Genomic DNA, 27332 nt, shown 5'->3' with positions numbered 1-27332 from the left:
AACTGTTTTTTCCAAAAAACAAAAAGTAAATGTACTTAAAAAATGTAATAACTCATTCTGTTTTGCAATTACCATATTGGGTACATTGAAGTCTTTCATAATTTATGGGATCTTAGTGATCTTAATTTTCTTCAGCTTTAACCATTTTGCTATATTATCATTCTAGGAATTATTTCAACATTACTCAACAACTATTCCCAACTACGTTAGAGAAGACAAAATAATAAGAAAACAATTTGGAATTGCCTAGAAGGTTGATTCAATAGTAAAATAAATCATCACTATTACATCATTCTTCTATTATCTTATTGTATTGTCCAAAGCACTACATCATCTTTTAAGAAGGTATAAAAAAAATTTGGAGACGTTATCTTCATAGTTTTTTATCAAACCTTTTATTAATCACTGATGAAAATTGAGAAATTTCATGTTTTGTTCCATAATGGCAAAGAAAACAAAACTGATAGAAGAAAACACTTCGGGCGCCTGGGTGGCTCAGTCGTTAAGCGTCTGCCTTCGGCTCAGGTCACGAGCCCAGGGTCCTGGGATCGAGCCCCACATCGGGCTCCTTGCTCGGCGGGAAGCCTGCTTCTCCCTCTCCCCCTCTCCCTGCTTGTGGTCCTTCTCTCGCTGTGTCTCTCTCTGTCAAATAAATAAATAAAATCTTTAAAAAAAAAAAAAGAAGAAAACACTTCAAAAATATTGGAAAAATCAGAAAATAAATGCAGAAGGACAATAGACTTTAAGGATGATGGTGAAATTTATCACACACATGGAATACCAGACAATGAGTCTTTATTTACTTACTTTTTAAAGATTTTATTTGTTGTTTTTTTTAAGTAATCTCTACACCCAACATGGGGCTTGAACTCAAAACCCCGAGATCAAGAGTCACATGCTCTACCAACTGAGCCAGCTAGGCAGCCCCAGATGATGAGTCTTTAGATGATGAAATCCTAAATTTTCTCAAACTCAAGAATTGATAATTCAACAATATATATTTAAAGATAAAAAGGAAATATGGTATTCCTATCCATTCAACGGGAATGACTTCATTATTTAATATTTTGCAACAAGAACCCAAGCCATCCAAAAAAGATGTGATATATTTTGTCATCTTTTTTGATATTTTGTGTCATATATGGTTGATATAGTTTACAAGTCAACAAATGCTAAAGGCAAGGTCTATGCAAAGGTGACTGGAAGGAAATCGTGATGTAGAGAGGAAAAATTCATTGAATGGCTAGTTCTTTTTTCTCCAGTTTTATTGATATAATTGACATACATTGTATAAGTTCAAGAAGTCTAATGTGCTTAAATTGCTAGTTCTAATTGTTGTTTATAAATCTAAATATGAAAATGTTTTACAGCTAAGAAGATGGCTATCTTCTTTTCAATAAAATTCCAAGCCACCTACATTTTCAAAAGTATTTTTGTTGATTCAAATACAAGAAGCAGCAAAAGTAAGAATACACTAGCACATTAGAGATATATTTTTAATTTGGAGTCAATATTTATGAGATGATTTTGTTCCTGGTTCATATACATTGACTTGTCAACAGTTGTATTTAAAGGATATGGCTTGGGGTACCTGGCCTCAGTCAGCAGAGTGTGCAACTCTTGATCTCAGGGTTGAGCCCCATGATGGGCATAGGGATTACTTAAAAAAAAAAAAAAAAAAGGACATGCCCCATTTAGGGTAATATTTCTCTAACTGCAGGAAAAGATAGGATAAAAATTTGGATTTGCTATGTTTAAATTCTTTTTTTTTTAAGATTTTATTTATTTATTTATTTATTTATTTATTTATTTGACAGAGAGAGAGAGCGAGCACAAGCAGGGGGAGTGGCAGGCAGAGGGAGAAGGAGAAGCAGCTTCCTGGATGAGCAAGGAGCCGAATGTGGGACTTGATCCCAGGACCCTGGAATCACGACCTGAGCTGAAGGCAGACAGTTAACCAACTGAGCCACCCAGGCACCCCACTATGTTTAAATTCTTTTTTTTTTTTAAGATTTTATTTATTTATTTGACAGACAGAGAGAGACAGCGAGAGAGGGAACACAAGCAGGGGGAGTGGGAGAGGGAGAAGCAGGCTTCCCGCGGAGCAGGGAGCCCGATGCAGGGCTCGATCCCAGTACCCTGGGATCAGGACCTGAGCCAAAGGCAGTCGCTTAACTGACTGAGCCACCCAGGCGCCCTGTTTAAATTCTTATTAAAATTTATTTTAAAACTTTTTTACCACTATCCTTTATTCTTGCTTCTTATAAATGATTCGCAAAATGACTTAAAAAATAGGGTGTCTGGGTGGCTCAATCGGCTAAGCGTCTGCCTTTGGCTCAGGTCACGATCCCAGGGACCTAGGATCGAGTCCCATGTCAGGTTCCCTACTCCACAAGGAGTCTGCTTCTCCCTCTGCCCCTCCCCCCACTGGTTCTCTCTCTCTCTTTCTAATAAAATCCAAAAAAATTTTTTTAAAAATATGAAAAAATAAAGCAGGTCCATTGATGATGATTGGTGTATTGAGGGTTAAACAAGCAGGGGTCTGTTTCACATAACAAGCAATAGAGAACACAAAACTGGACCCTCTTATAGACTGCTTTTGGCTTCAGGTAATAGAAATGTTATCTCATCAAATGGGGGAGGTCAGATTAGGGTAGACGTATTGTGGCTCAACAGTATTATCAAGACACAGCTTGCTTCCATCTCTCTGCTCTGCCATCTCCAGAACTAACTGATTTCATGCCCAGGCTGCTAGTAAGATAGCTGTAGCATTACATGTAGACAAACAACATCCAAAGGAAGAAACAACCACCACCCACATTGCTCCTTATAGTTCTCTATTAACAGTGAGAAATCACTCCTTCTCTGGTTCCTTTCCTTCTTGCCTCCTTGGCTAGAATTGCCTCATGGGCTCATTCCTGAACCAATACCTTGCTAAAGCAATGGAATTACCCTCAGATCATTCAACTAGTTTGGGGATGTCAGTTTACCCAAGGCACGTTGGCCTAGGGGAGGGATGGGCACCTGAACAAACCTGGAGTTCTGTTAGGAAGCAGGGGTAGTAGATATTAGGTAGGCTACAGGGTACAAGGCAGTCTAATCATACAAGTGAAACTCCTAAAGCAACTTCCAGAACATACATTCATGAACTGTCACCAGGACTCAGAACAGAATAGGATAAGTAAGTTAGCCCTTTTACAATTCCTCCTTTCCCATTTTAAGTGTTATTCTGTCATCTCCCAAGAATTCTGGTTATTGTTTTACTCCCTTCTCCTCTTACCAGCTGCATACAGGAGCAGCCGGCTGCTAGATTTTCTAAGATGGAGTGAGATGAGGTGAATGAGTTGTATGGAATCGGGAGACAAGCCACACGACAGTGCTGGAGACTGGCATGGGAGTATGACAACCGTCAGGAATGAGGTAGGGACCAATGGATGACAGGCAAAAGACAGGGTTTTTGAAGAGGCCTTGAACAGACAAGAAGAGAAATAATGAAACTGGGATAGGAAAGCTGTCTATAGCTATCTCCTCACATTTTGCTGGTCAGGATTTTTACATGCTTTTAAAATTAAGAGCAAGAGGTGTGGCCAGAACCAGAATGAGGAAGAATGTGGTGTTGAGAGGAAGCAAAGGGAGAAAAGGGAGAGAAGGAAACCATTTCACTTCCTTTTTTTCTCGCCTAACTGAAGTCTATCCTTAATAGTTTGAGATGCACACACTCCCTTTAGAGTTGCCCAGTGAAAATCAAAATTGAGGGTAAGGTCTGGGGCAGGCGGTTTTTGAACTGCCTCTTTTGGGTGATTCTGCACAACTTGGACTGGGGCTGGAACTGAAATAGTCCTTGGAGGTGGTGGGACACAAGGGACACCATACCGAATTCCTCTTCAGTGTGCAGTTACAAAAGCTGTAGGCACAAGAGAATGCACTTGAGTTGGAGAATAAAGGACAATTTCTGAGCAAGGATTGGGGAAGGGAGGGTGGTCAAGCGCCAGCCGTAACATGACCTGGGACCATGTCTTAATATAAGTCACAACAGATGAAGTCAATACCTGTTACATAGGATACTGACCAGTACCGGCAGTTCCATGAGGTAGATGCTACCAGTAAACCAAGAGAGATACCAAAGTTGCAAATCAGGGTTCTGCGTACACTCCATTGTGCAAAACAAGGATTGCTTACTGGCATGAACACTTAATCCACCATTTTAACAGCATAAATCTGAAAGGAAAAAATGACTGTTTCAATTTCTACCACCTTTCTCTTACCTTTGTGAAATTTCAGCACATCATCATTTACAGCTAGTTTCCTACCAAAGCCAGAAAGAAACATTTTTTGATTACTTATGTTCATGGAAATACATTTGCCTTTTTGAGTTTCCAAGAGCCCTCCTTTGAACAAGTCTAAGAGAGTCCAGGTGAGTCACCGTTCACTGCTCATGAAGGGGAAGCTAGGAGAGGGAGGGTTGGAATCTTCCTTTTATCTCTATTACTTCTCATCAGAAAAACTGAAGAGCTAACGCTATAAGGCAGATTAAGAAGCTGCTTTGAGTCTGTCTGGCACGTTCCTTCACCCCCACAGGCTGTTGGGAGAGTTCTACACCAGAGGCTAAAGTTCTCATGGAGGCTGGGTGGGACTGGGTAGGAAAGCCGACTCAAATACCTTAACTCCTCCTTTCCCCAAATCAAATAATATCTATCTGCTGTTGACATCAGATTATTATGTGCCTTGACTGTTAAATATGTATTAGGAAAGCATTCTCTTGTTATGAAGTAGCTTCTCTTAATTTTCTAAATCTATGTAGTGAATTCCATGTGTTTTTTAATTTCACAAGCAACTTTTTATGTAACTACGGTATAGTGACCCAAGATGCTAAAGAGCAAATAATTCGACTAGACAGTTTAAATTAAAAAACAAAAAACGGAGAGATCTAATCTGGATATGGTAGAAACATGCCAATACCTTGGGTGTCGTGAGATTCGAACCAGTCCTGTGAAACAGCAACCTCCTGTATTAAACCCTTTCCCCACCATGGGCTTTCCATACACGAGCACTTGCACCTGCACAAAGCGAGGACCCAAGTTCAGGGGCTTTGTCTCAAAAGAACAAAGATCGGCCCAGCTGCTCCCTCGCTTTCGAAGGAACGCAGCCACCTCCGGCACCCCTCGCCGCTCGCCGAGCTGCGCCCCTCCGGCAGCCCACCCCGGCCGCGCGGCGCCCGCCCCCTCCTCTCCGGCGCCTTTAAGCGCCGCACCCGCCCCGCCTCCGCTCCCCGCGAGCCGGGAGCACAGGGCCGCCCGATCCGGGCCTCGCCTCCCGCCGGGGTTACGTGAGCCCGGGGCGGGCGGCCGCCGGGCCAATGGCCGCCGCCCGGGCGGCCGCGCTCCTCCCGCGCCGCCGCCGCCGCCGCCGCCGCCGCTGCCGTGGGGCTGCGGGCTCCTCCCGCAGGAGATAACTGTCAGCGCGCGAGGCGGCGGCGGCGGGCCGGCTCAGTCATATGACCGGCCTCCGGCGGCCCCGACGCCGAGCAGAGTTACTCAGCCGCAGCGGCCCCTCGCTCCCACAAGGCTGGGCGGCCGCGCCGCCGCCGCCGCCGCCGCCGCCGCCGCCGCCGCCGCCGCCGCCGCCGCCGCCGCGATGGCCCAGCCGCCGCCGCGGCCGCCGCCCCCGGCTGCGCGCTGAGCTGCCGGCCCCCCGAGCGCCACGGCCGGAGCTGCAGCGGCGGCGGCAGCATCATGGCCCCGACCCTGCTCCAGAAGCTCTTTAACAAAAAGGGCAGCGGCAGCGGCGGCAGCTCCGCGTCGGCGTCTGCCCAGGGCAGGGCTTCCAAGGAAGGACCCGCGTTTAGGTGAGGGGGCGCCGGGAGGCGAGACCGGAGCGGGACCGGAGTTGGCTTCCGTGCCGGCCGGGGGAGGGAAGGAGAAGGGAGTGGGCCGCTCGGGACGTCGCAGCCCATCGCCGGCACCGGGTCCCGGGCTTGTCATCGTGGACGCGCCTGATCCGAGCGTGGCTCCGAAACCTCTTTGGCCGGGAGGGTCCTTTGCTCCCTTCCCTTCCTTCCTCCCTCCTTTCCCCACTACTCAGGGTCCCTTCCTCCTTGCAGAGTTCTCTTGTGTTCCTTGGGATTCCCAAGGTGTGCGCTTGCTTGGCTGTGGAGATGGGGGATTGGCCGTGGATTGGGGTGAGCCCCTTCCAGCCAGAGCCGCCTGGGCGCCTCTGCGGGCGCTGCAAAGCTGTGAGCTGTCATTTTGAGGGCAGCTCCAACCTATTGTGTACGTGACAGTATTTAGAAGTTAGGAAGGAGCAACAGTCACGAAAAAGGCATCTTTCTTCTTTCTTGCCGTATATGACAGGCCCTCAGACGGATGAATGAAAGTATGTAATTGCCACATCATTTTGAAGGTTGACCGCCTGATGTATGGAAAAGGGGAGTAAGATGCTTTTATCAAATGGTTGAGTTTTTAATTTAACAACGCTCATGCATATATTTAATAGATCCGACCTTGTGAACACACACCTTTGAATAATAATTGCTAGTATTTATTGAGCGTTTACCAACTTAAATGGTTTATGTTGATTTCTTTCATTTTTTTCTTTAACAACCCTGTGAGGTAGGTGCTATTACAACTCCCATTTTACAGATGAGAAAACTTAAAGTCACAGAGAACTTAACCAACATGCCCAAGATCCACCGCAGTAAGTGGCAGAGCCTGTGTTTTGACCCAAGCAGTTTGATCATAGAATCCAGTCTTTGAAATCTCAATGTTACTCTCCTTTCAAGAGCTAACTTTTAGAAGGTGACTTAAGATGTCCTATGTTGTCTTTCAGCACACATATGTTGAGAAGTTTTATTTATGTACTTTTAACAGTTTTATTCAGCAAATTTTTAAATTGAGTATCTACTTCCAACTGTGACACAGTGCTACACATTTTTTGGCCAGAATGTCTTGCAAAAATAGTTTATTATTGAACAAGTCCAGAACCAGTATAATAAACCTTTTAAAAGTTCGAAGTGAAACTTTGAATAAATTTTGGATTAAGTTTTATAGTCTAGATTTTGCTTTTCTTGAATTCCATTCATTTAAAACATATTTCCTCACTGCTTATGTGAACATTAAATATCCGTATTTTGTGTTTGTGAGGTGTGTGTGGGTGTGTATGGGTGTGGTGGTGTTTGGAAGGTAAATTGTGAGGACTTTAAACTACCCTAGTTAAAGTCTCAGGTTTCCTTTAGACTAACTGGATCCTTATAATTTTAGTAGGGAATCCTATTCCTTTCACTGCTTTGAGTACTAGTGATGTTGCATCCCTTCTCAGAATGGTAGAATTACTTCAGACCCAGGGTGTGGAATTTCTTCTCTTCCCTCCCAGTAAACCAGACTTGATCAAGGGAACAAAGCCTGGAGAAAAAAGGGCATGTGTGTTACTGGTGCCTTTACTTTGGCAGCCCTTGTCAAGGACATTTAAAGCCATTTTAATGCTGGTGGAGATAGTGGAGTTAACTGTCATTGTTTCCTGTGCTCTCTGCCCAGTTGCCCACCACCATTTCCTCCATCCACAAGTTTAATTGAGTGTATTTTGAACAAAAAAAAATGTGGCTATATTTAGGGCTTGGCCATATTAGGGCAATTGATTCCCACTTTGTGGGAATGTTTTCAGTATAATGTCCTGACATCCCATTGGTGTATAATGAAGAACACAAAAGTATGCCAAGGACTGTTTTTTTTTTTTTTCCCTTGACCTCGTTAGGATTTTCTTCAAGTTTTTTGAGGTAGAGTGGGAGAATTGGAGCTGTCAGTTGAACATTTCACTTGCTGAGGCCCTTTAGCAGTGGCCCTGTTAGGGGTCACCATGGAAAAAGAAGTGAACTAGCACATGTCTGTGAAGACCCAGGAAGGTGGGGACAAGTCAACCAGTGCACACCAGATCAACAAAGGGTACCCAAGCAAGTCTTTCCTCCTGCTCTCTCCACCTAGTCTAACTCAGGTGCAATGTAGCTCTCCTGGGAAAAGTCTCCTAGAAAATTTCCTTTTCTTGCCCTTGTGCTTCATTTCATCCAGGTTTTACCAGATAGAAGCTGGCATGTGCTTTTTGGGGAAGTGGGTGCCTTATACAGGGGATTAGCTGCCCTTAGGAACCCACTTCATAGTTGAATAGATTTTGAGAAGTTAAAGTAAAACCCTTAGGTTAAAAATCTAGTATTCCTAAAGTGAATTTATATTTTTCAGTGCATTTAAATACAGCACATAATTTGTGGATGTTGGGAATGAAAGTCTCCTGAGGAATCAGAGTTTTTGAGCAGTTTTGTAGCATATATTAACATATATTTTGGAGAAAAGCCTAAGTAAAAATAAGATCCAACTTTCTATATATTTTATAAATATATATATAATATATGGATATACATGTATACCCCCATATATATATATATATATATATATATATATATATGTTTGTTTTAGAGTTTGTGAAAGCCTTTTTATATCTCCTCTCTTTCTGTGATGGACTTTCACTAGTTATTTTAAACTTTTCTCCAGTTCTCTGAAGTTTAGCCTTTGGTCAAGTTTTGCCCTCTATGTTACTCTGTTTACTCTTGGGCACTTCCCTCGGTTTCTTACTGTTCCCTCTCACTCCTCCGGTTTTCACATACTATAGTTGATTAGAGAGGCCTTTTTTTGTTCAATATAAGTAGCTTATCTCCTAGGTCGTTTGCAGATCTTCATGCTTTCTGGTGTTCCATCTAAAAAGAGAACATCACAGTCAAGATTCCTTCTTTAGTGTATTTTGTTTGGGATCTCAACAAAAGCCCTTTCATTGCTTTGAGGAAAGAGACTTCTAGGAAAACAAAAGAAATCAAAAGAGATCGATTTTACATGTTTGGAAGAAGTAGTTAGGCACAGTATATGATTATGGTGTTTGTGAAGTGTAAGCTCTAAAGTTATAAAATTCTATCATGGTCTTGAAATTTGAGAGTAATCTCTCTTTGCTGGTCTTCAGAATACTTTCACTTTTAATTAGCTGATACATAAATATATATTTGAACAACGCTTTGCTCTAGAAGGATAAAGTAGAACAAAAAGAGGTGATTTGTCTAGTGGCTCAAGTCAGAAGTAAAATTGGGTTCCTGGTTGCCTTGGACTTGAGGTCAGCATGTTCACATAGGAATTTTTAAAAAGCCAAGGTATGCCCATTGACTTGCATGTCTGGTTCAAGTTTGAGGTTTTATCTTATGGTGTTTTTTTTTTTTTTTAATGTCTCTGTTAAATTAGTGGACCAGTCTTCATTTAAAATATATATGCAAGGGGCGCCTGGGTGGCTCAGTCGTTAAGCGTCTGCCTTCGGCTCAGGTCATGATTCCAGGGTCCTGGGATCGAGTCCCGCATCGGGCTCCTTGCTCAGCGGGAAGCCTGCTTCTCCCTCTCCCACTCCCCCTGCTTGTGTTCCCTCTCTCGCTGTGTCTCTCTCTGTCAAATAAAGGAATAAAATATATATGCGACAGGGAGGTGAAAGGATCAGAGGTAATCAAATACTTTATTTTGGATCAGTTAGATGAAGTGAGTAAGCTTATATATCACCTGGGATATGAGTAAGTAGAAGCATTCCAGCTGCTTGGTAGCTAGCTGCATAAAGGCTAGAAGTAGATTCCATTCCTTCTCCCCTCCCTCCAGTCCTGAATATCTAAGGCGGAATGGCCTAGTTAGTACTAATTCACCTTGTTCTGTTAGAACAAATTGAAGTACTCTGTTACAGGGTTAGTGTAAGTATAACTTAATCTACTTATCATTGTTATCAGATAGCATCTGATGCCCATGTGCTTGTGGCTTTGTGCTCCACCTGTACATATCAAGGTAGGACACATGGTCCTGCATTGGAGTTTGTAATCTAAAGGATAACAGATTATTTACCAAGATGAATAAACAGCAAAGTACACATTGGAAACTATAACAAGAAGATAATTGAAACAATGATAAAGAGTAAATCTTTCCATTAGGTACAGCATTAAGAACTCACTGTTCTTATGCTTCCTGTGACTGAGGGTAGGAGTATAAATTAGTCCCTTGGACAGAGGGAAATTACACAGAAGTGCTTTCTCCCCTCCCACTGCCAGCTCCCAGGACGTGCCCATTTCTAATGAGATTTTTCTGAAGTAGGGAGAATATTCTGGAGAAAAAACAGTGTAGTTTCACTACACTCATTTTTAATGCCTGTAGCATCAGATGTGTGACACATGTGACATAAATAGCAGTTTTGATTTCTTTTTTTTCTACTTTCTAAAAGTCTTCCTGGAGGTTTCCTTGCCTATGGTTTTGGATTTATTGGCATACTCATTATATCATACCTCCTTGTCCTGAAACATGCCGTACACCGTGGGGGGTTATTAGAGTTTTTTGGCAGAGGTAAAGAAGGGACTGTTGCAGCTAATGCTGTGAGTTCTGTTAAAAGCACGTGGAAGACAAATTGAGGAGACTTTTGATTTAGTCCTGCCTCAGTCACCATGTCGACATGGGCCTGAACAAGTCTCTTCATTTCTTTGGTTCTCTGTTTTGTTGTTTGTAAAGTCACAGCACCGTCCTATGTCATAGGGTTACATAGGTGGTAAGGAGGTAATACAATGAGTTTGAAAATCTTTTCAAAAGAATCTAATGCAGTGCAAAATGATTTTAAAGTATTACCAAGAGGCTTTTAAGTCATGGAGTTCAGTACTAGTCACATTGGGGCTTCATTAAAATTGAACCATTTTTCAGAGACTTGAGACAGAACTGAAGTGATATGTTTTTATTTATTTACTTATTTTTTAAACTTTGACGTTGTCAGTGGTGAAATAGAGGCCTTAAGTTTTTAGAGGAGTGCTAAGATACCCAGCAGGCTGTAACTCAGACCTGGATAGAAGTGACTGGGAGTTCAGGAATAGTTTTAGGAGTGTGGTGTATTTGTTTTTCAGAATTATATGCTATTTTTCTTATCAAGAAAAAAATCTTATTTAGCTGAAGGGGGAAATATTGTTAAGCAAAATGATACCCGTTGCACAATGGATGATACTTTGTAGCAGCCAAATCATTATTTTATGTGTGTGTGTGCACGCGTGCATGTGTGTATTCATATATACATGCACGCATGTGCATATACATACACATAGGTGTATATATACACACACACACACAGAAAGGAGTTCTCGATAGAAAAAGTAAAAGCAAGATACAAACTTACATGATTAGTTTTTAAAAATAGGAGTGTGATTGATTATGCATATATGAAAGAGAGAGAGCACTGTACACTGTTGAAACCATTTTCTTTCTTTTTCTTTCTTTCCTTTCTTTCCTTTCTTTCTTTCATTTTAAAGATCTTATTTATTTATTTATTTATTTATTTTTTAAAGATTTTTATTTATTTATTTGAGAGAGAATGAGAGATAGAGAGCACGAGAGGGAAGAGGGTCAGAGGGAGAAGCAGACTCCCTGCTGATCAGGGAGCCCGATGTGGGACTCGATCCCGGGACTCCAGGATCATGACCTGAGCCGAAGGCAGTCGCTTAACCAACTGAGCCACCCAGGCGCCCAAGATCTTATTTATTTATTTGACAGAGAGACACAGTGAGAGAAAGAACACAAGCAGGAGGAGCAGCAGAGGGAGAGGGAGAAGCATGCTTCCCGCGGAGCAGGGAGCCCGATGCGATGCGGGACTTCATCCCAGGACCCTGGGATCATGACCTGAGCTGAAGGCAGATGCTTAATGACTGAGCCACCCAGGCCCCCCTTAATTTTACTCTTTTATGTATTATTTTTTGTTGGTATTTTGGATTTTGCTCTGATGAATTTGTGTGGATTTTGTGGTTTAAATTATTTTAAATGTTAAATAGTCTTTGGAGTACTCTACGCTGTGAGGGGGAGGTGGACAGGGTAGGGATAATATTTGTGGAGAAACCTGATTTGAATAAAAACTCTTTATAGAAATTTTCCTCTTCATTAGAATAACTGGTAATTCCTGTTATTAAACGTAATATGCTGTGAATTTTAATGTGCTTAACACCTAAGTTCATTACGAGCTTTAGGAGGCCAATTTAATTGGTGATATTGATAGTAGTAGGCAAAATTTTTACTAGTTGGGAAGGGTCACTGCTTCCCCCACGCTTCAGAGCCCACTGTAATCTTTATCATGGCTCAGAGCACCAGATTAGGAGCTGCATGTGGGTCTTCAGTTGGTGACCAAGAGAGATCTAATTAAGATTTATTTGAAATATGTTTAGAAAAAGTGTCACAACCTTTTAGATTTTGGGAGAACTTGGAGAAATTAAGGGGCTTGGAATAGAGATTTTTAAAGCTAAGATATGTATGATGATTTTGAGTTCTGAAATGTGTATTGATCATGTTACACATTGTCATTTGGCTTAGTAGGTGGTATCGAGAGATGGGCCAGGCATGTGGTGTTTTAATGCACAGAGTATAGATCTGAAGAGAGCATTGATTTTTGTCATTGTGGCTTTAGGTTGTGTTTCTCATGGTTTACTTGTGAGGTCAGCTTAAGGAAGCCACTTGGCTGTTTTGTTTCCTAGGCAAAGGAAGTTGTAAAAGATTGCCTTTGCACTCATGAAATGCTTTGGCTGTCTGTGTGAACTCCTGGTGGGTGAATCTGATTTGGGAACTGGCACTGTGCTTATTTCTCCAGCCACTGTTTTTCTTGGTGTGGGCGAAAAGGAACAAATGTTTTATCCTGATTGTACAAGTCCCTTGCCTAGTGTGAATTGTTAGGCCTGCACTATGAGGTCATGTCCTTGGCTGTAAAAGTAAGTCTTTCCCTTTTGCATCCGAGTGCTGAAATATTTGGTGAGTTCCTACTTACCGAGTATTCTTTATCTCAGGTTTGTGAAAAATGATTATTATGTAAAAGAGGAAAAACAGGATGGACTTTTCCAGCTAACTGGGCATGTAATAGTGATTTCCCTCAACTCCACCCCATCTGTAAATGGAACATCCATGACTCACTTCTCAGGGTCACACAGGCACTTCTGTAACCAGCGCTTGAATGGGAGGGTGGGATGGGGATGGAAGGAGAGGGGCTGGCATCCCACTTGTGTTTAGCCAGAGTCTGTCCGGCTGCCTTTATAATGGACTTCTGAAAAGGACTGTGCGCCTTCTCACACACCATGCTACGTATTTTTTTTCTTATTGCGCTTTCTGTTTGTGCCAAAATAATGCAATATATGAAATGCAATAAATGTCGCTATTAATACTGTAACGTTGTGGGTAAGTGTTGTATAGCAGAGTGTTCCTTGTGTTGCGTAAGATTTTAGTATTAGCATGGATAACCTGCGTCTCTGATTATCACATTCCTCTCTCTTTAACTGTATGACTTTCATTTATGTATATTTAGAATATTTTTCTAGTTATTTGTCCCTGTACTTTTGCTTAATTTATAGATTATACTCTAGAGTTTGTGCCCAGCATAGTGTTATAAAGAGATATGTATCCTGCTTTATGAAGGTGATTTTATCACTACATCTGACTTTTTTTTTTAATCATAAGTAAGAGCACTTCTGTATTTGTCATAATACATCTGTAAATGAGTGATCACCGGTGTTTGATTATCCACTGTTACCTAATTGAAAATGACAACCAGTTCATGCAACCCAACATGAGAGTAGGCACAGGTGCAGTAGAAATTTATCCCCCCGAAACTGAGGGGGACAGATTGAGAACCCACATATCTGGTGAGGACTTTAGTCTAGTTTCCAGTAAGGTTAGTTACATGTTGGAAGTTAATGATTATGCAGTATATGTAAATAGCCTACACTCTGTGTGTTTTTGATGGAAATATTTTTCTAAAAAAATTGATAGTTCAGGTATTTGAATATCCCCTAGGTTGCATTGTGTGATAGCTATAAGTAGAAATTAAACATGTACATGAATTTACTTGACAATTTAACATAATAAGAAATAAACTTACAAGTGTCTGCTTTTCCTTAATTTAGGTCTACTTAAGATCCTGTAATATTAAATGCAGCCCTGCCAAGATTTAATGGTCAAACGGTTATTGTTCAAATTTTATTTGTCGCCCACTCTAACAAAAAGGTGTGTGTGTGTGTGTATGTTTAATATTTTATCCATGAAATGTTCCAGAGAATAGGTTAACATTTACTTTGATAGTTTGACAAACAGAAAAATAGAATTTGCTTACAAGTACGCATGTATCAGTTAAATGCCATCGAGCAGATTCTTGCATTTCATTGGATAAATTCTGCTAACTAAACTTTTCATTCGGTTGTCATGGCAACTCTATTTCTTCACAAGTTGAAGACAAGTTAGATGTTAACCTGCACATTCCTCGAGAGATGAAACAGGTGTTGATTTAAGATGTGTTAGGAAGAAGGAACAAAATAACCAGACTAATCTGTTCTGCCTTTAACACCTTATTAATACTTCATACTGCCAACTCTCTCTCCCTGGTATATCCAGAAGACTGGACATTTTCTTTTTTCTTATATTTGAAACCATTAGGATTATAGGAAAAAAAAAATGTGTGTTACCAGTTAGCTCTTAATTAATTATCCTCATTTCCTCAAGGTCTTTTATAAAATATGATTGAGAAATAATAAAATCTTTTAAATTTCCCATTTTAAAGCATATATCTGAAAATAATTGAATGAAACAAGGAAATGTAGATGTTATGGTTAGAGCATTGATGTGCGAGTTCTGAATCCAGTCCTGTCATTGTGTCTATAGTGCTTAATGCAGTGCTTGGCAGGAAGTTGCATTTAATAAATACCTGTTGAATGAATGAATGGATGAATGAATTTTAGAGTTTTAAAAGATTCTCTGGTATTCCAGAATCTGATCTCTTGAAATATTAATGCTTTTTATATAGGGAACTTCCTTTCTTGATGTTTCTGGTATGCATTGTGGCATTGCTTAAAGGAATCTTATTTTACACAACTCAATTTCTTTCTTTCCATTAATTATAATGAAAGATTTTCTGGTATCAAAATCATAGGATAAATATTCTAAAGGGAACTGTCTCCTCTTCAAAACAACAACAACAACAACAAAAACCTTCCCCCACAACTAAACTAAAAAAGACACCTAAGTAATATATCTGAGACCCAGTTATCAAATCCCACAGCTATTTCAACAGTAACCTGTTGAAAAAGTATTTAAACAGTGTGAACCTCTCAATTTATTAGCTGTGTTGATAAATGTAAAACTCTGTTCTATACTTTTTAGATTTATTTTAATTCTTGTATGGCTTGGTAAACCTGTAATACATTATACAATGCAGTTAGCTCATTGGTTTTTTTCAAATTTAAGATAGAGCACACTTAATTATAAAAACAATAGTGGTCCTCTGAACCCTGCAGAGACCGTGTTTGCATGTTACGTGAAGTCGGTACTTCAGAGAAGATATGGAATCATCTCTGCTTTCCACTTGAGAAACTAACTTAAAAATGGGTTACAAATCTGACATGTTCTTTAAGAAGCGTAAAACCCAGACTAACATATAAAGATGACCTGCAGTGTGTGAGGAAGTGAACTATGAGTAAACATTTTGACCAAGCGTAACAGGCAGTGACTGTTTGCTTTAGAATGGTACACTGAATAAGTTAGTTGCTAGGGCAGAAGGAGGTAGCAGAGCAAGAAGTACCATCTCTGCCCAAAGGGCAAAGAAGGACCCCTGGTAGCCACTTGGTTCTTTCCACATATTGTGGGTCTCTACAGAGACCCTATGAACATTGCTTGCTACCTGGCCCCTGCTGTGGGATACTGTACATTTCTTAGTGCCATATGTTCCTGAAAAATTGTCTATAAATTATTATTTTATTTTATTTTTTAAATTTTTTTAAAGGTTTTATTTATTTATTTGAGAGAGAGAGAATGAGAGATAGAGAGCATGAGAGGGAAGAGGTTCAGAGGGAGAAGCAGACTCCCTGCTCAGCAGGGATGTGGGACTCGATCCCGGGACTCCAGGATCATGACCTAAGCCGAAGGCAGTCGCTTAACCAACTGAGCCACCCAGGCGTCCATAAATTATGATTTTATATTGTTCAACATTATTTGGATTTTTGAATGAATTTGAATTATTTGAATTTTTCTGAATTTTTAAATGCACCTGGATTAAAAAATAAAACAACACAAAATGATATCCATTGAAATACAAACCTCTCAGTTCACACCCCAATCTCTCTTCCCAAAGGCTATCATTATTATAACAGTTTCTTTTATATCCTTCCAGAAATATTCTATGCAAATACAAGGAAAAAATATTCTCTTTCATTCACACAAAGTGGTAGTTGCCTGTATACTGTTCTGCATTTTGCTAATACCTAATATTCCATTGAATAAATGCGTGTATGAATACTTTACTTTTTTAAAAAAGATTTTATTTATTTATTTGACAGAGAGACACAGAGAGAGAGAGCACAAGCAGCGGGAGTGGGAGAGGGAGAGGGTGAAGTGGGCTCCCCGGGGAGCAGGGAGCCTGACGTGGGGCTCTGTCCCAGGAGCCTGAGATCATGACCTGAGCCGAAGGCAGACGCTTAACGACTGAGCCACCCAGGTGCCCTGTGAATACTTTACTTAAACCCCGTGTTTTTAAATCTGGCTGGACATTGAAGTCAGCTACAGAGATTTAAATACCCGAACTGCTCTCTCAGAGATCCAGATTGAATTTGGTCTGGGTTAGGGCCCTCCGTGTCTGTCTTTATTAAACCCTCCCCAGGTAACTTTAGTGTGCTGCCAAGCACACTAATTTCAACTAGTCCCCCATTGATGGATATTTAGATTGCTTCCAGGCTTTTTTGTTGCAGATGGTGAACTGCTTGTCAGAAGGTCTTATGCATAAGCTCAAGTATGTTTCTAGGATGAGAACCTGGGATGGAATTTCTGCCACGTTTCTCTTCCGAGATATTGCCCCTATTTATACCCCTGCCAGTAGCATACAACAGTGGCTGCTTTAGTGGAGATGATTTCAGGTACCCTAAATAAACAGTGCTGATGGTGGGGTGGTGGTGACACCCGGACCTTAGCTCCCTTTGGTAGTCGTTGATCACTTCTCTAGTCCAGTGCCCGTGCATATTGTTTTAAGCTCTTTTGTAATTCAATTCAGCAGTGCTATCTAGACATAATAGTGCTTGTCCTTTTTTGACCCCCAGTGATTTACAAAAAAAAGTTCTCTGCGTGAACGTGTTTAAAAAAGCAAAATAACTTTAGTCCGTGGAGATGTTCTTTAGACATTATCATTATGATGACAAAATCTAAAAAGAATCATAATAGCTGTCTAACAGCAGGAGAGTGGCTAAATTGTGATGTTAGTTGCATGGGGTTTTGTATGATGGTTAAATGATTATGACTTATTAATGTAATCAAGTCACAAATATTTTAATATAATTCATGTTGTGTTAATGTATTGATTATATGATTATTAATATACAGTTAACATAGTAGTTTGTAATATAACAGTAATAGAATAAAAAAGGAAAACAAAAATACAAGAGATGCTGTAATGAGCTTGTGAGTAAATGTCCTTAAATTTTAAGGATCATTAAAAAATTATCCTTTACAATTATAAAATTGTGTGGGCAAAAAATAAAAATTAGGGAAAAAAATCAAATTCTTTTATAAAGCAAATAGCCATTTATGGTTTTACAGACATATTTTCATATTGCGAACCTCGTTAATTAGTGGAGACATATAATATGTATGTAAATGGCATCTTTGAAATCTTTTAAGATGCCTATTAAAGCTCCTTCTCAAGAATTTTAAGAGACCCTTTTAATATTTGTCGAAAATAAAACTTTGCCTTGTGCTGGGCACTGTTCTGAGTTGCTTCTACTTATATCATCTCACCCTTGTCTCATCGTTCTCCTTTGAGGATAAGTATTTTTATTAGCTAATTTCTAGATTATAAAGTTACAATAATTCATAGATGAAAAAGTTGAGGCTTGCTTGGGATTACTGAGTGGTTAGCTAGTGATGCTGGGAATTCAAACCCACGTCTGTGAGTTCTTTACTAATATATGATCTGTATCTGCACTGTGCAGGATTAATAATTGAGGGAACTGAGATTAAGATTCTGTGGTAGATTCTGTTGGGTTTATAAGGAAACATGTAGTCTTAAGTATTATTTTTAGGGAGCTTCCCATTTTAATTGTGCAAGCAATAGATGCTAAGTGATAATACAGAGCGATGGACTCCAGGGCCATATATCCAGTGTCAGGTTAAGATGAAAGCAAGTAGTAGGGCTCTTTAGTCTGAGCTGGTTAGGAGAGGCTTTACAGAGCAGGTCAAATCTGATGGGACAATATCTTCAGAGAGAAGAGGATGAAGATGTTTTATCTTAGATGTGTTCCTGGGTTAATGAATGGACTGGTTTTTTTTGGAAATAAGAATGCTCCAGTGAGACAAGATCCACTGGGACCAGATTGTGCAGGGCCTTGAAAACATTATTAATTTTAAGTTTGTTTATTTATTTTAAAGATTTTATTTATTTGTCAGACAGAGAGAGAGCACAAGCAGGGGAGCAGCAGGCAGAGGGAGAAGCAAGCTCCCCACTGAACAAGGAGCTGAGCTGGATGCGGGACTTGATCCCAGGACCCGGGGATCATAACCTGAGCCGAAGGTAGACGCTTAACCAACTGAGCCACCCAGGCATCCCTGATTTTAAGTTTAAATTTAGGTTACCCCAAAGAGTTGATGAGGGGTCTTCAATCTATACTTTAGGGGTCAATGGAAAGAGTAGGGACTTTGTTGAGGGTCTGCATTTCTTGCGTTCAAACCTGGCTCCCCCACTTAGGCCATACGCCATGGTACCCTCCCTGAGTTTTTTTCATCTGTAAAATGGATGTAAAGTCTCTTTTCTTTCAAGGGTGTTCTGAAGACTGAAGATAATATATGTCAGTTGTGCCATTAAAGCGCTTGGCACCTATTAGGCATTCAATAAATGGGATAAATGGTAACTCTTGTAACTCTCAGAAACTTAAATACTGTTTCTCCCCCCAGCTTCTCCAGCTACTTCTCTGTCTTAATCCCACCTCTTGGCCATCTCCAGATTGTAGGGAAATGGCAAGTCACTTGTCTTCATCAAAAAGTGGAGTTCCTTCTCTGAAGGCATTGGGGAGTCACTACAATTTTGAGTAATGGATTGGTAAAGCAGCTTGCTCAGCACAGGTACCTTGACCTAAATTTTGGTGCTGGGATCCAAGTTAGTGCAGTTTTACTGTATATGATATCCGCAAGCAGAACATACCTGTATTTCTTAGTCTTCCTGCTGTCCCCAACCCCAGGCCTCTCATCTCCAATCAGGAGAAGCCACAAATGATCACAAGCCAGTAACATTATGTTCCCACCTTCATGGCTTTCTTCCTAGCCTGCGGCAGAATCCATACTTGGTAAACAGATATAGTTATCTGTTTTGTCTTGTCTTTTTTGTTTTGTTTCAATAAAGACTTTAGTTGTTTAGAGCAGTTTCAGGTTTAAATAAAATTGAGGGGGAGGTACAGAGATTTCTCATACAGCCCTGCCCCCACACACGCATAGCCTCCCTCATTATCATCATCACTTACCAGAGTGGTACATTTTTTACCAAGGATGAACCTATGTTGACACATTATATTCACCCAAAGTCTATAGTACTCCTTAGGGTTCACTCTTGGTATTTTATATTCTATGAGTTTGGGCAAATGTAAAATGGCACATATCCATCCTTATAATATCACACACAGTATATTCACTGCCCTAAAAATCCTCTGTGTTTGGCCTAGTCATCTCTCCCCCCAACTCCAGTTATCTCTTTTTATATCTCAGGACCTCTTTTTATCTCTAAATAGTTTCCTGATAGTTCTGCTTCTTGTATTGATTAGTTTCCTAAACATTTGTGAAGAGCCCGTTTTGGCTGTGTCCTAAAATTCCAGACTTACACCAAAGAGAGGAGTTTGTGTTTGAGGACTAGCTCAGTTACTCATGATAGTCAGATTTTTTTTTTAAAGATTTTATTTATTTATTTGAGAGAGAGAGAATGAGAGATAGAGAGCACGAGAGGGAAGAGGGTCAGAGGGAGAAGCAGACTCCCTGCTGAGCAGGGAGCCTGATGTGGGACTCGATCCCGGGACTCCAGGATCATGACCTGAGCCGAAGACAGTCGCTTAACCAACTGAGCCACCCAGGCGCCCAGTCAGATTTTTTTTTTTTTTTTAAACAAATGGAAAGGGGGGAAAGGGGAAGAGGGAGAGGCACTTGCCTCAGAAGCTAGAAAAAGGAAAAACTTTTAATTGTCCAGTAATCTCATCTTCCTGAAGTGCTAAGTACTGCCCCTAATAATTGCATGGAGTACTAGTTTAGATAATGTGCCAAGAGAAGTGTGCAACCTCTGCGTGTTCCCAATAAAGCTGTTAAAAAGCAGTCTAGTTGCTGTAGGTACAAACTCACACTTTGTAATTTGTTTGTCATTGTGTCTTCTTTCTTCCGATCTTGTTCAAGTCCAGGGTGTGTTGGACTTTGATCTTATAGCTGATTACTGTGCTGCTCTTTAGATTATTCCAGAGAGTATTGAGTTTTACAGCTTGGACCCTAAAAGTCAATATTGTGTTTAACACAGCAGTAGCAACGTGAGTTCTCTTGAGGTTGCCTAGACCCACTAGCATGTTAAGTAGCTGTTTAAGAGGAAGCTTCTTTTCAGAACTGTGTTATAATTAGCACTTGATTGTCCCAATTGTTGTGGTCCAATCAGCAGACCATAGTAGGTAACTTCCCTTGGATTAAAGTATTGCCAAAATGTCAGACCTGTTCTCCTTTCCTTTATTTTAGAAACCTTTATGTGCAAGGCAGTGGGTCTCCAGTACCCCAGAGATATTTTTAGTTGGGGAGGTACATAGTTATCCTCAAGGAGAAAATAACAGGGTCTCTCCTCTCCTTCAAAACAAATCCCAAAGTATTGTTAATCTATCAGTTACCACCCCTCTGTTTGGAAGACTCCCCTTGTCCTTCTGTCCTAGAAATATTTGGGGTATGAGGCCTTGACCAACTCTGCCCTGTGCATTGGGGCAAGTAGTATTTAAATTTCTCTTCTTTTTTTCTTTTCTTTTTCTTGCTGGCTGGGATTCCCAGTAAGGGTTTTTCCTCACCATTGGATTAGGTCCTGTGTGACCTTTAGGAGCAGAGGAGGAGGTCATCTGACCTACATTGGTTTAGGCTCTGGCTGGCCTGAAATCCTCACAGCTGGAATTCATCTGGTCCTATCCACTTCCAGAGCCTGGCCCAGTCCAGCTTACTAGGATTTGAGGCTGAGATTTGGCATCAAAGCTTAGCAAGTAATTAAGGGTTTATATATCTTCCACTGCTTTCTCTGAATGTAGTTTCCTTGGGGACCTAACTGGTATGCATGGAGGTATGTGAGGTGTATTTTAGAGGAAAAACTGGATTGGATATGAAAGAGAGTGAATTGTAAACAAAGAGAATAAATAATTTTTAAAAAGTAGTAATAATCGGGTCACCTGGCCGGCTCAGTTGGAGGAGCATGCAACCCTTGATCTCAGGGTTGTGAGTTCAAGCCTAACGTTGGATGTAGAGGTTACTAAAAAAACAAAACAGAAAAAACCTTTTAAAAGAGGTAGTAATGTATAAAATAACTTAAAGGTTTTGAGCCTGAGTAACCTGGGAGAATGGAAGCATAATTAATGGAAATAGGACAGCTATCAGAAGAAATTTCCTTTTTTTTTTTTTTTTTAAAGGCTCCACACCCAGCATGGAGCCTGACGCTGAGCTTGAACTCATGATCCTGAGATCAAGACCTGGGCTGAGATCAAGAGTCAGATGCTTAACCAACTGAGCCACTCAGGCTCCCCTATACTCACTTTTTTAAAAGTAATTTCTCCTGGGGCACCTGGGTGGCTCAGTTGGTTAAGCATCTGACTCTTGATCTCAGACCAGCTCTTGATCTCAGGTCCTGAGTTCAAGCCCACGTTGGGCTCCACGCTGGGTGTGGAACCTACTTAAAAATACGTATATTAAAAAAGAGAGTATATACGTTTGGTTTTGCACCTACTGAATTTGAGGTGGATACTCCACAAATAGTGCTGTTCATGAGGCAGTGGTTATCAGAGCAGATAGCAAGCCAGTATTTGCCAGAGGGCCCCGGAGATCCATATTTTGCTCTTAGACTTTTCTTTTTCTGTTCCCTTCCCCAAAATTACTTTTGTCAAAATTCTGTTTGTATTTCCAAACTCTGTCCAGATGCTACCTCTGATGGTCTTTGTGGATTGCCCCAAATGTGCATGCCCTCTGAACTCCTGAACTTAGTGTTTTTCTTTTTTTATGGAACTTATAGCAGTCTACTAGCTGTTTTTTTTTTTTTCTTAATTACCTGAGCACTACCAGATTATACCTTAAGTGCAAGGAACATTATGTGATGTCCCTGTAGTGTGTAGCATAGCACTGAGTCCATTAATAGGAGCTCAGTAAATATTGGAATATGTTTATTTAAACCTGTTTATTATCAGCTAGTACCACTTCTTAGAGAAATATGGTTTATTGTTATCTAGAATTCCTTTTTAAACTTTTGTATAAACTTTCCTCTTTGAAGAACATTTCTTAGTGCCTGTATTTCAGAATTTAACCAGCAGGTATGTTTATCCTGTTCATACCTCTCACTGTGTTTACCCCCTTTTTGTAATTTCTTTTCAGTTACCAAGTGATGTAATTTTTTTAAACCTCAGAGACTCTTCTCTATAGATCAGTTTAGATTTCTGAGGTTCACTGTCAAGAAATGTATGATGTATTCTAGTAAGAATATACTTTTTTTAGAGCTTTGTTCTGTCATAAGAATAGCTTGACCACCATCTTTACCTCAACTGACCAGACTTTTGCTCAAACCAAAATTCATTTGGCACTTATCTGTTAGTTCAAAGAACCCTGAAAGATCTGCTGTGTGTTCCCTGTAGTTGGGCATTTTCCTGGTGAAAATGTTTAGTGCCACTTATAAAGATGGCCCTATCCCTGGCCACTCTTGTCACTCATATCAGTTATAAAAATGTTAAGTTCAGTCTTCACAACTATCACCGAAAGACCACTCTGTTTATACTTCTTTTTCCAGAGAAATGTTTGTTTATTCCTACTTTTACCTTCTGGTCCGAATCCAGTTCTCTGTCCAAGATAAATATCCTACTGGCCTCACACTCTTTTATCCTCAAAAAAACAAGTGGCCAAATACCTGTGAACTAATGCAGTTCACGTAATGAAAACGTTAATGGCAAATGAGATTTAGATGAATAAAGGAATACTTGTTTTGGTTTCTCATGGACATGGTTAAAAAAAAAAAAGAAAACCTAAACCTAAGTTTACTAGTACATAAATCATATACTATTACAACTTCAGTGGGCTATCAGAAGTTCATTTCTCCTATTTGAATTTTGTAGGTATCAGTTTTGAAGTAAGTGGATCAACCAGGGCTTGAAAGTATTTATTTCATCCATAAAATGTGGCTCTTCTCAAATGGTAATAAGAGTTGACAGTGATTTTTATCATATTCCAAAGAATGCAGCTTAGGGAAGAGGAGAGGTTCTGATAGTCACCCTCTGCAACCTTTATTCTGTGAGATTTCTTGCTCCCTGTTTCCTAAAAAAGTAGTGACAAATTAACCAGAGTCAAAGGTATTGCAGTTTTGATCTCCTGGGGTTTCCTTCTTTGTGATTTCTTCTTCATGATGCTATACCTTTAATTTGCCACTTTAATTTACTTAGATGAGGTAATTTCTTCGTGGGATAGGGAGAGGAAACACCAGGGGGAGAGATTATTTTCTGAGTGTTGCTTTTCAAGGCCCTGAGGTTCCTTTCGCTCCCCAAGTCTTTGATTTGAATCTTACCCCTGAGACAGAAGCACCTGTGACTCCAGGTAACTGCTCTTCCCCTCCCAGAAGTCCGAGTGTGGGAGGGGGCCCGTCAGGGGTTGCAGGATCTTGTACTTAGATGTTGAAAAAGTGAGGAATACTCCCCCCGCCGCCCCGTGAATGGGATTAGCCGGAGATCCTCTTAATTGAATCATGTCTTTTCCTAGGAAAAGGCAAAGAAAGATCTGTTTAGCCCATGCAATGTAGTGGTGATGGTTTCAAAGCAGAAAGAAGCCACACTGTAGGTTTAGAATGCCAAAGTTAGGCATCCTAACCCAATTTCCCCCATGATTTTCTGGTCTAAAAATTGTGGGGGAAAGATGCATAATGGTTAACTGTGCTGCTGTGTATTAAAGATCAGTATTTCAGAGAAAGGGTAATTACTAAGTTGGGCTTAACTGTATTAGTTCACATTTACGTGGGTTTTATTTACCAAAGCAGTTGTCTTTATTTTATAGAATAGAAAACAGGCTCACTGGCCAAGGTCACAAAGATAGTTGCCCATGTGGGTAGGGCCAGATCTGGAACACAGACCTGAAGTGTTGGCCTGAGCCAATTTTTAGTCTTGTATGGCAAGTTCCCTTGTTATGCACTTAATAAAAGCTGCTACGAATTTGTAGCTAAAAGGCATCTTTTTTTTCTTTTTTCTAAAGATTTTATGTATTTATTTGTCAGAGAGAGCGCACAAGCAGGGGAAGCGGCAGGCAGAGGGAGAAGCAGGCTCCTCATGGAGCAGAGAGCCTGATGTGGAACTGGATTCCAGGACCCTGAGATCATGACCTGAGCCAAAGGCAGATGCTTAACTGACTGACCCACCCAGGCATCCCTCATCTTTTTTATTTTTAATGATCATAATTCTGCATTCTTTTGTGTGCTGAACCTTTGTGTTATTTTCATTACATTTGTGCCCTTTTCCGGTATTGAGGTGCTCCGAACTGTGACATGTACATCTTAAAAATCAACTCCAAACTCCTTTACATGGCCGGCCCTGTCTCATTTCTCTTTGCTCTTCCCCTCACACGTCTTAACACCAAAGTGAACTTGTCTCAGTTCCTCAAACAACTTAGAGCTTTCCCTTTATAAAGATCGCTTTGCCTGGAACTTACTTCCTCTCTTCCATCTTAACCTACTGACTCCTACCTAGTGTGGTGGTTAGGAGTGGGCGTGGACTCTGGAACCAGACTTCGGGTTTCTAGTTCTGACACCACCACTTAATAGGTATAAGTTTTTTTTTTTTAAGATTTTATTATTTTTTTAAGTAATCTGCACACCCAACATGGGGCTTGAGCTCACGACCCCGAGATCAAGAGTTGCCTGCTGTACCCACCGAGCCAGCCAGGTGCCCCTATAGCTGTAAGATCTTGAACAAGTTACCAAGCGGCTCTGTCCCGTACTGCTGTTTTCTCCCTGGTACACTGGGAATAATAGTAACCACCTCCTGGTGTGGTTATGAGATTTAAATGGGTTGGCTTTTGCTATGTTAGAAGAGTGCTTGGTACTTGGTAAGTGCTGATAGCTGGAAGTCTGTGCTGATAAGTGCCCTGACCCTCCTGGCCACTACATATACCTGCTCTTTCTCATACTCATCATTGCACTTTTGCACCCTATCCTGCTGGCCTGGAATTGCCTGTGCATGACTCTCCCACTCTACTTTAAGTCTAGGGATGAATGGGCCATATTTGTATCTTTCACTTTGGGTTGCCCCTGGCACATATATAGGCACTTGAGAAATGTTTGAATAAATGAATAGGTAAGGCTCTGTTACCTCATGTGGTAAGTTTCATGTATTTGACTTCAGCTTTCCTTTCCTTTTGTGAAGGCCTTTTAAGCTTTTATTTGAAGCTTTTAAAAACAATTTTATTTATTTTCAAAAAATTTTAAGTAGACTCCACACCCAATGTGGGGCTTGAACTCATGACCCTGAGATTAAGAGTTGCGTGCTCTACTGACAGAGCTGGCCATACGCTCCTATTTGGAGATTTTGTTGGGGGTAATTTTAGGATGAGGGAGGTGATAGTTTAGCCTTGGTTTCTTTATGGAAGCTCTTGGAGTTGTAACACTCTATTGCTTAGTGTAGTTCATTCTGTGAGAGAAGAGGCTGTATGTAAGGACAGACCTCTTGAAAAGTTGCTGTGTTCTTTAAGAAAGGTTAAAGTGGGTTCCACAGAGAACAGGCTAGGCTCAGGAGGAACACCTGATTGATGTTGACCACAATCTGGATTTAACCTAATAATTGTCACAGCCTCCCTGGAAATCACAGGATTTCCCGGCATTCAGCTTTTGTTGGCAATCAGGTGTGCCTGTGGCTATAATGTAGCCGTAGAAGCCACTTGACTCCCCCGCCCCCCCCCCCCCCCGTCTTTATAGTCAAGAATAAAAAACAATGTAAAAGGAAAAACTTTATGTAAGAGTAAAATAGTTTCCTGCTGAAAGTAACAGACTTTTTTCTACTCGAGAGGTGGTAGTCATCTAGCATAGTCATGGCAGGTCCCCTGATGGTAGGGTGTTCCAGGTGGAAATAATGTCTTACTTAGGGGAAAAAGAAGAAGGAGGAAGGGTTTGCTATGCTGCTAGGATTCTTTTGATTAAAGCCATTAAAGATTTGGAGTACTAGAAGAATGAGACTAACAATTAATTGCTATAGACTTTATCAGATTTTTAAGGGGCAGTAGTAAAAAGCAAAGGTTAACTTCAGACTGGACTTTCACAGCAGTATAATTTGAAAAGTCCCATTTCTTGAGCTTGTTCCTGCCTTCCTACATCTAATCTACCCTAATAGAATAATGAAAATAATAAAATTTAGTGAGCACAAATTATGTACAGGTACTGTTCTAAGTGCTTTCTATATAAAGCCAATGTATATACATTCAGTATTTACAGTATATTATATAGCCTTTTATTTCCAAAGAAAGCAAAGCAGGATGTGTAGCAGTTAAGAGTGTGTATGTGTGTCAGGTTTGAACTCCACTTCTTCTGCCTACTGGCTGTGCAATTTTGGGCAAATTACTTTCCATCTTACTTTTTATTATCTAAAAACAGAAATAAAGTCCCTGTTAGATGAGGTAGTAAGAGCAAAGTACTGTGCTAGACTAGGCTCATAGTAAGCAGCTGAGCTGTGTTAGCTAGGTAAGTAATTAACCATCTATTATATTGTCTTCTACGGGGTGTGACTTTTTTTTTTTAAAGATTTTATTTATTTATTTGACAGAGAGAGAGCAGGGAGTGGGAGAGGGAGAAGCAGGCCTCCCGCCAAGCAGAGAGCTCGATGTGAGGCTCAATCCCAAGACCCCGAGATCATGACCCAAGCCGAAGGCAATCACTTAACTGACTGAGCCACCCAGGCGCCCCTGGGTGTGACCTTTGATTTGATTGGTGTCCAGGGAAATTTATGAAAAATTTCAGAGCATTTCTACTATGACTCTGACAGGGAAGTTAATTAGGTGCATTTATCTGTGCTTCTGATGGTGTTA

At 40.6% G+C, this 27332-nt stretch overlaps 1 protein-coding gene and 1 long non-coding RNA gene across 3 annotated transcripts in view; one reads left to right on the top strand and one right to left on the bottom strand.

The window, feature by feature from the left end:
- Positions 1-398: 398 nt before the first annotated feature.
- LOC148164845 (uncharacterized) lies at positions 399-5217 on the bottom strand. Its single transcript, XR_015766997.1, has 3 exons — positions 4960-5217; positions 4070-4218; positions 399-642 (listed from the first exon to the last, which is right to left on the bottom strand). It is a non-coding gene; the product is annotated as an uncharacterized LOC148164845 (long non-coding RNA).
- Positions 5218-5715: 498 nt separating this feature from the next.
- The window catches only part of FNIP2 (folliculin interacting protein 2), a 136548-nt gene continuing 114931 nt past the window's right edge, over positions 5716-27332 (top strand). For both annotated transcript variants that reach the window (XM_028104365.2, XM_028104363.2), the window contains exon 1: positions 5716-5845. In XM_028104365.2, coding sequence (XP_027960166.1) covers positions 5733-5845 — 113 coding nt within the window. In that variant the 5' untranslated portion in view covers positions 5716-5732. The remainder of the gene's footprint in view (positions 5846-27332) is intronic.

This window comes from Eumetopias jubatus, unplaced genomic scaffold (genome assembly GCF_037043125.1).
Source record: "Eumetopias jubatus isolate StellerSeaLion01/CBP00866 unplaced genomic scaffold, mEumJub1_p1.0 scaffold_2, whole genome shotgun sequence".
In the NCBI taxonomy this organism is placed as follows: Eukaryota; Metazoa; Chordata; class Mammalia; order Carnivora; family Otariidae; genus Eumetopias; species Eumetopias jubatus.
The sequence above is the reverse complement of the archived record's forward strand: the minus strand, read 5'-3'. Positions and strand labels throughout refer to the sequence as shown.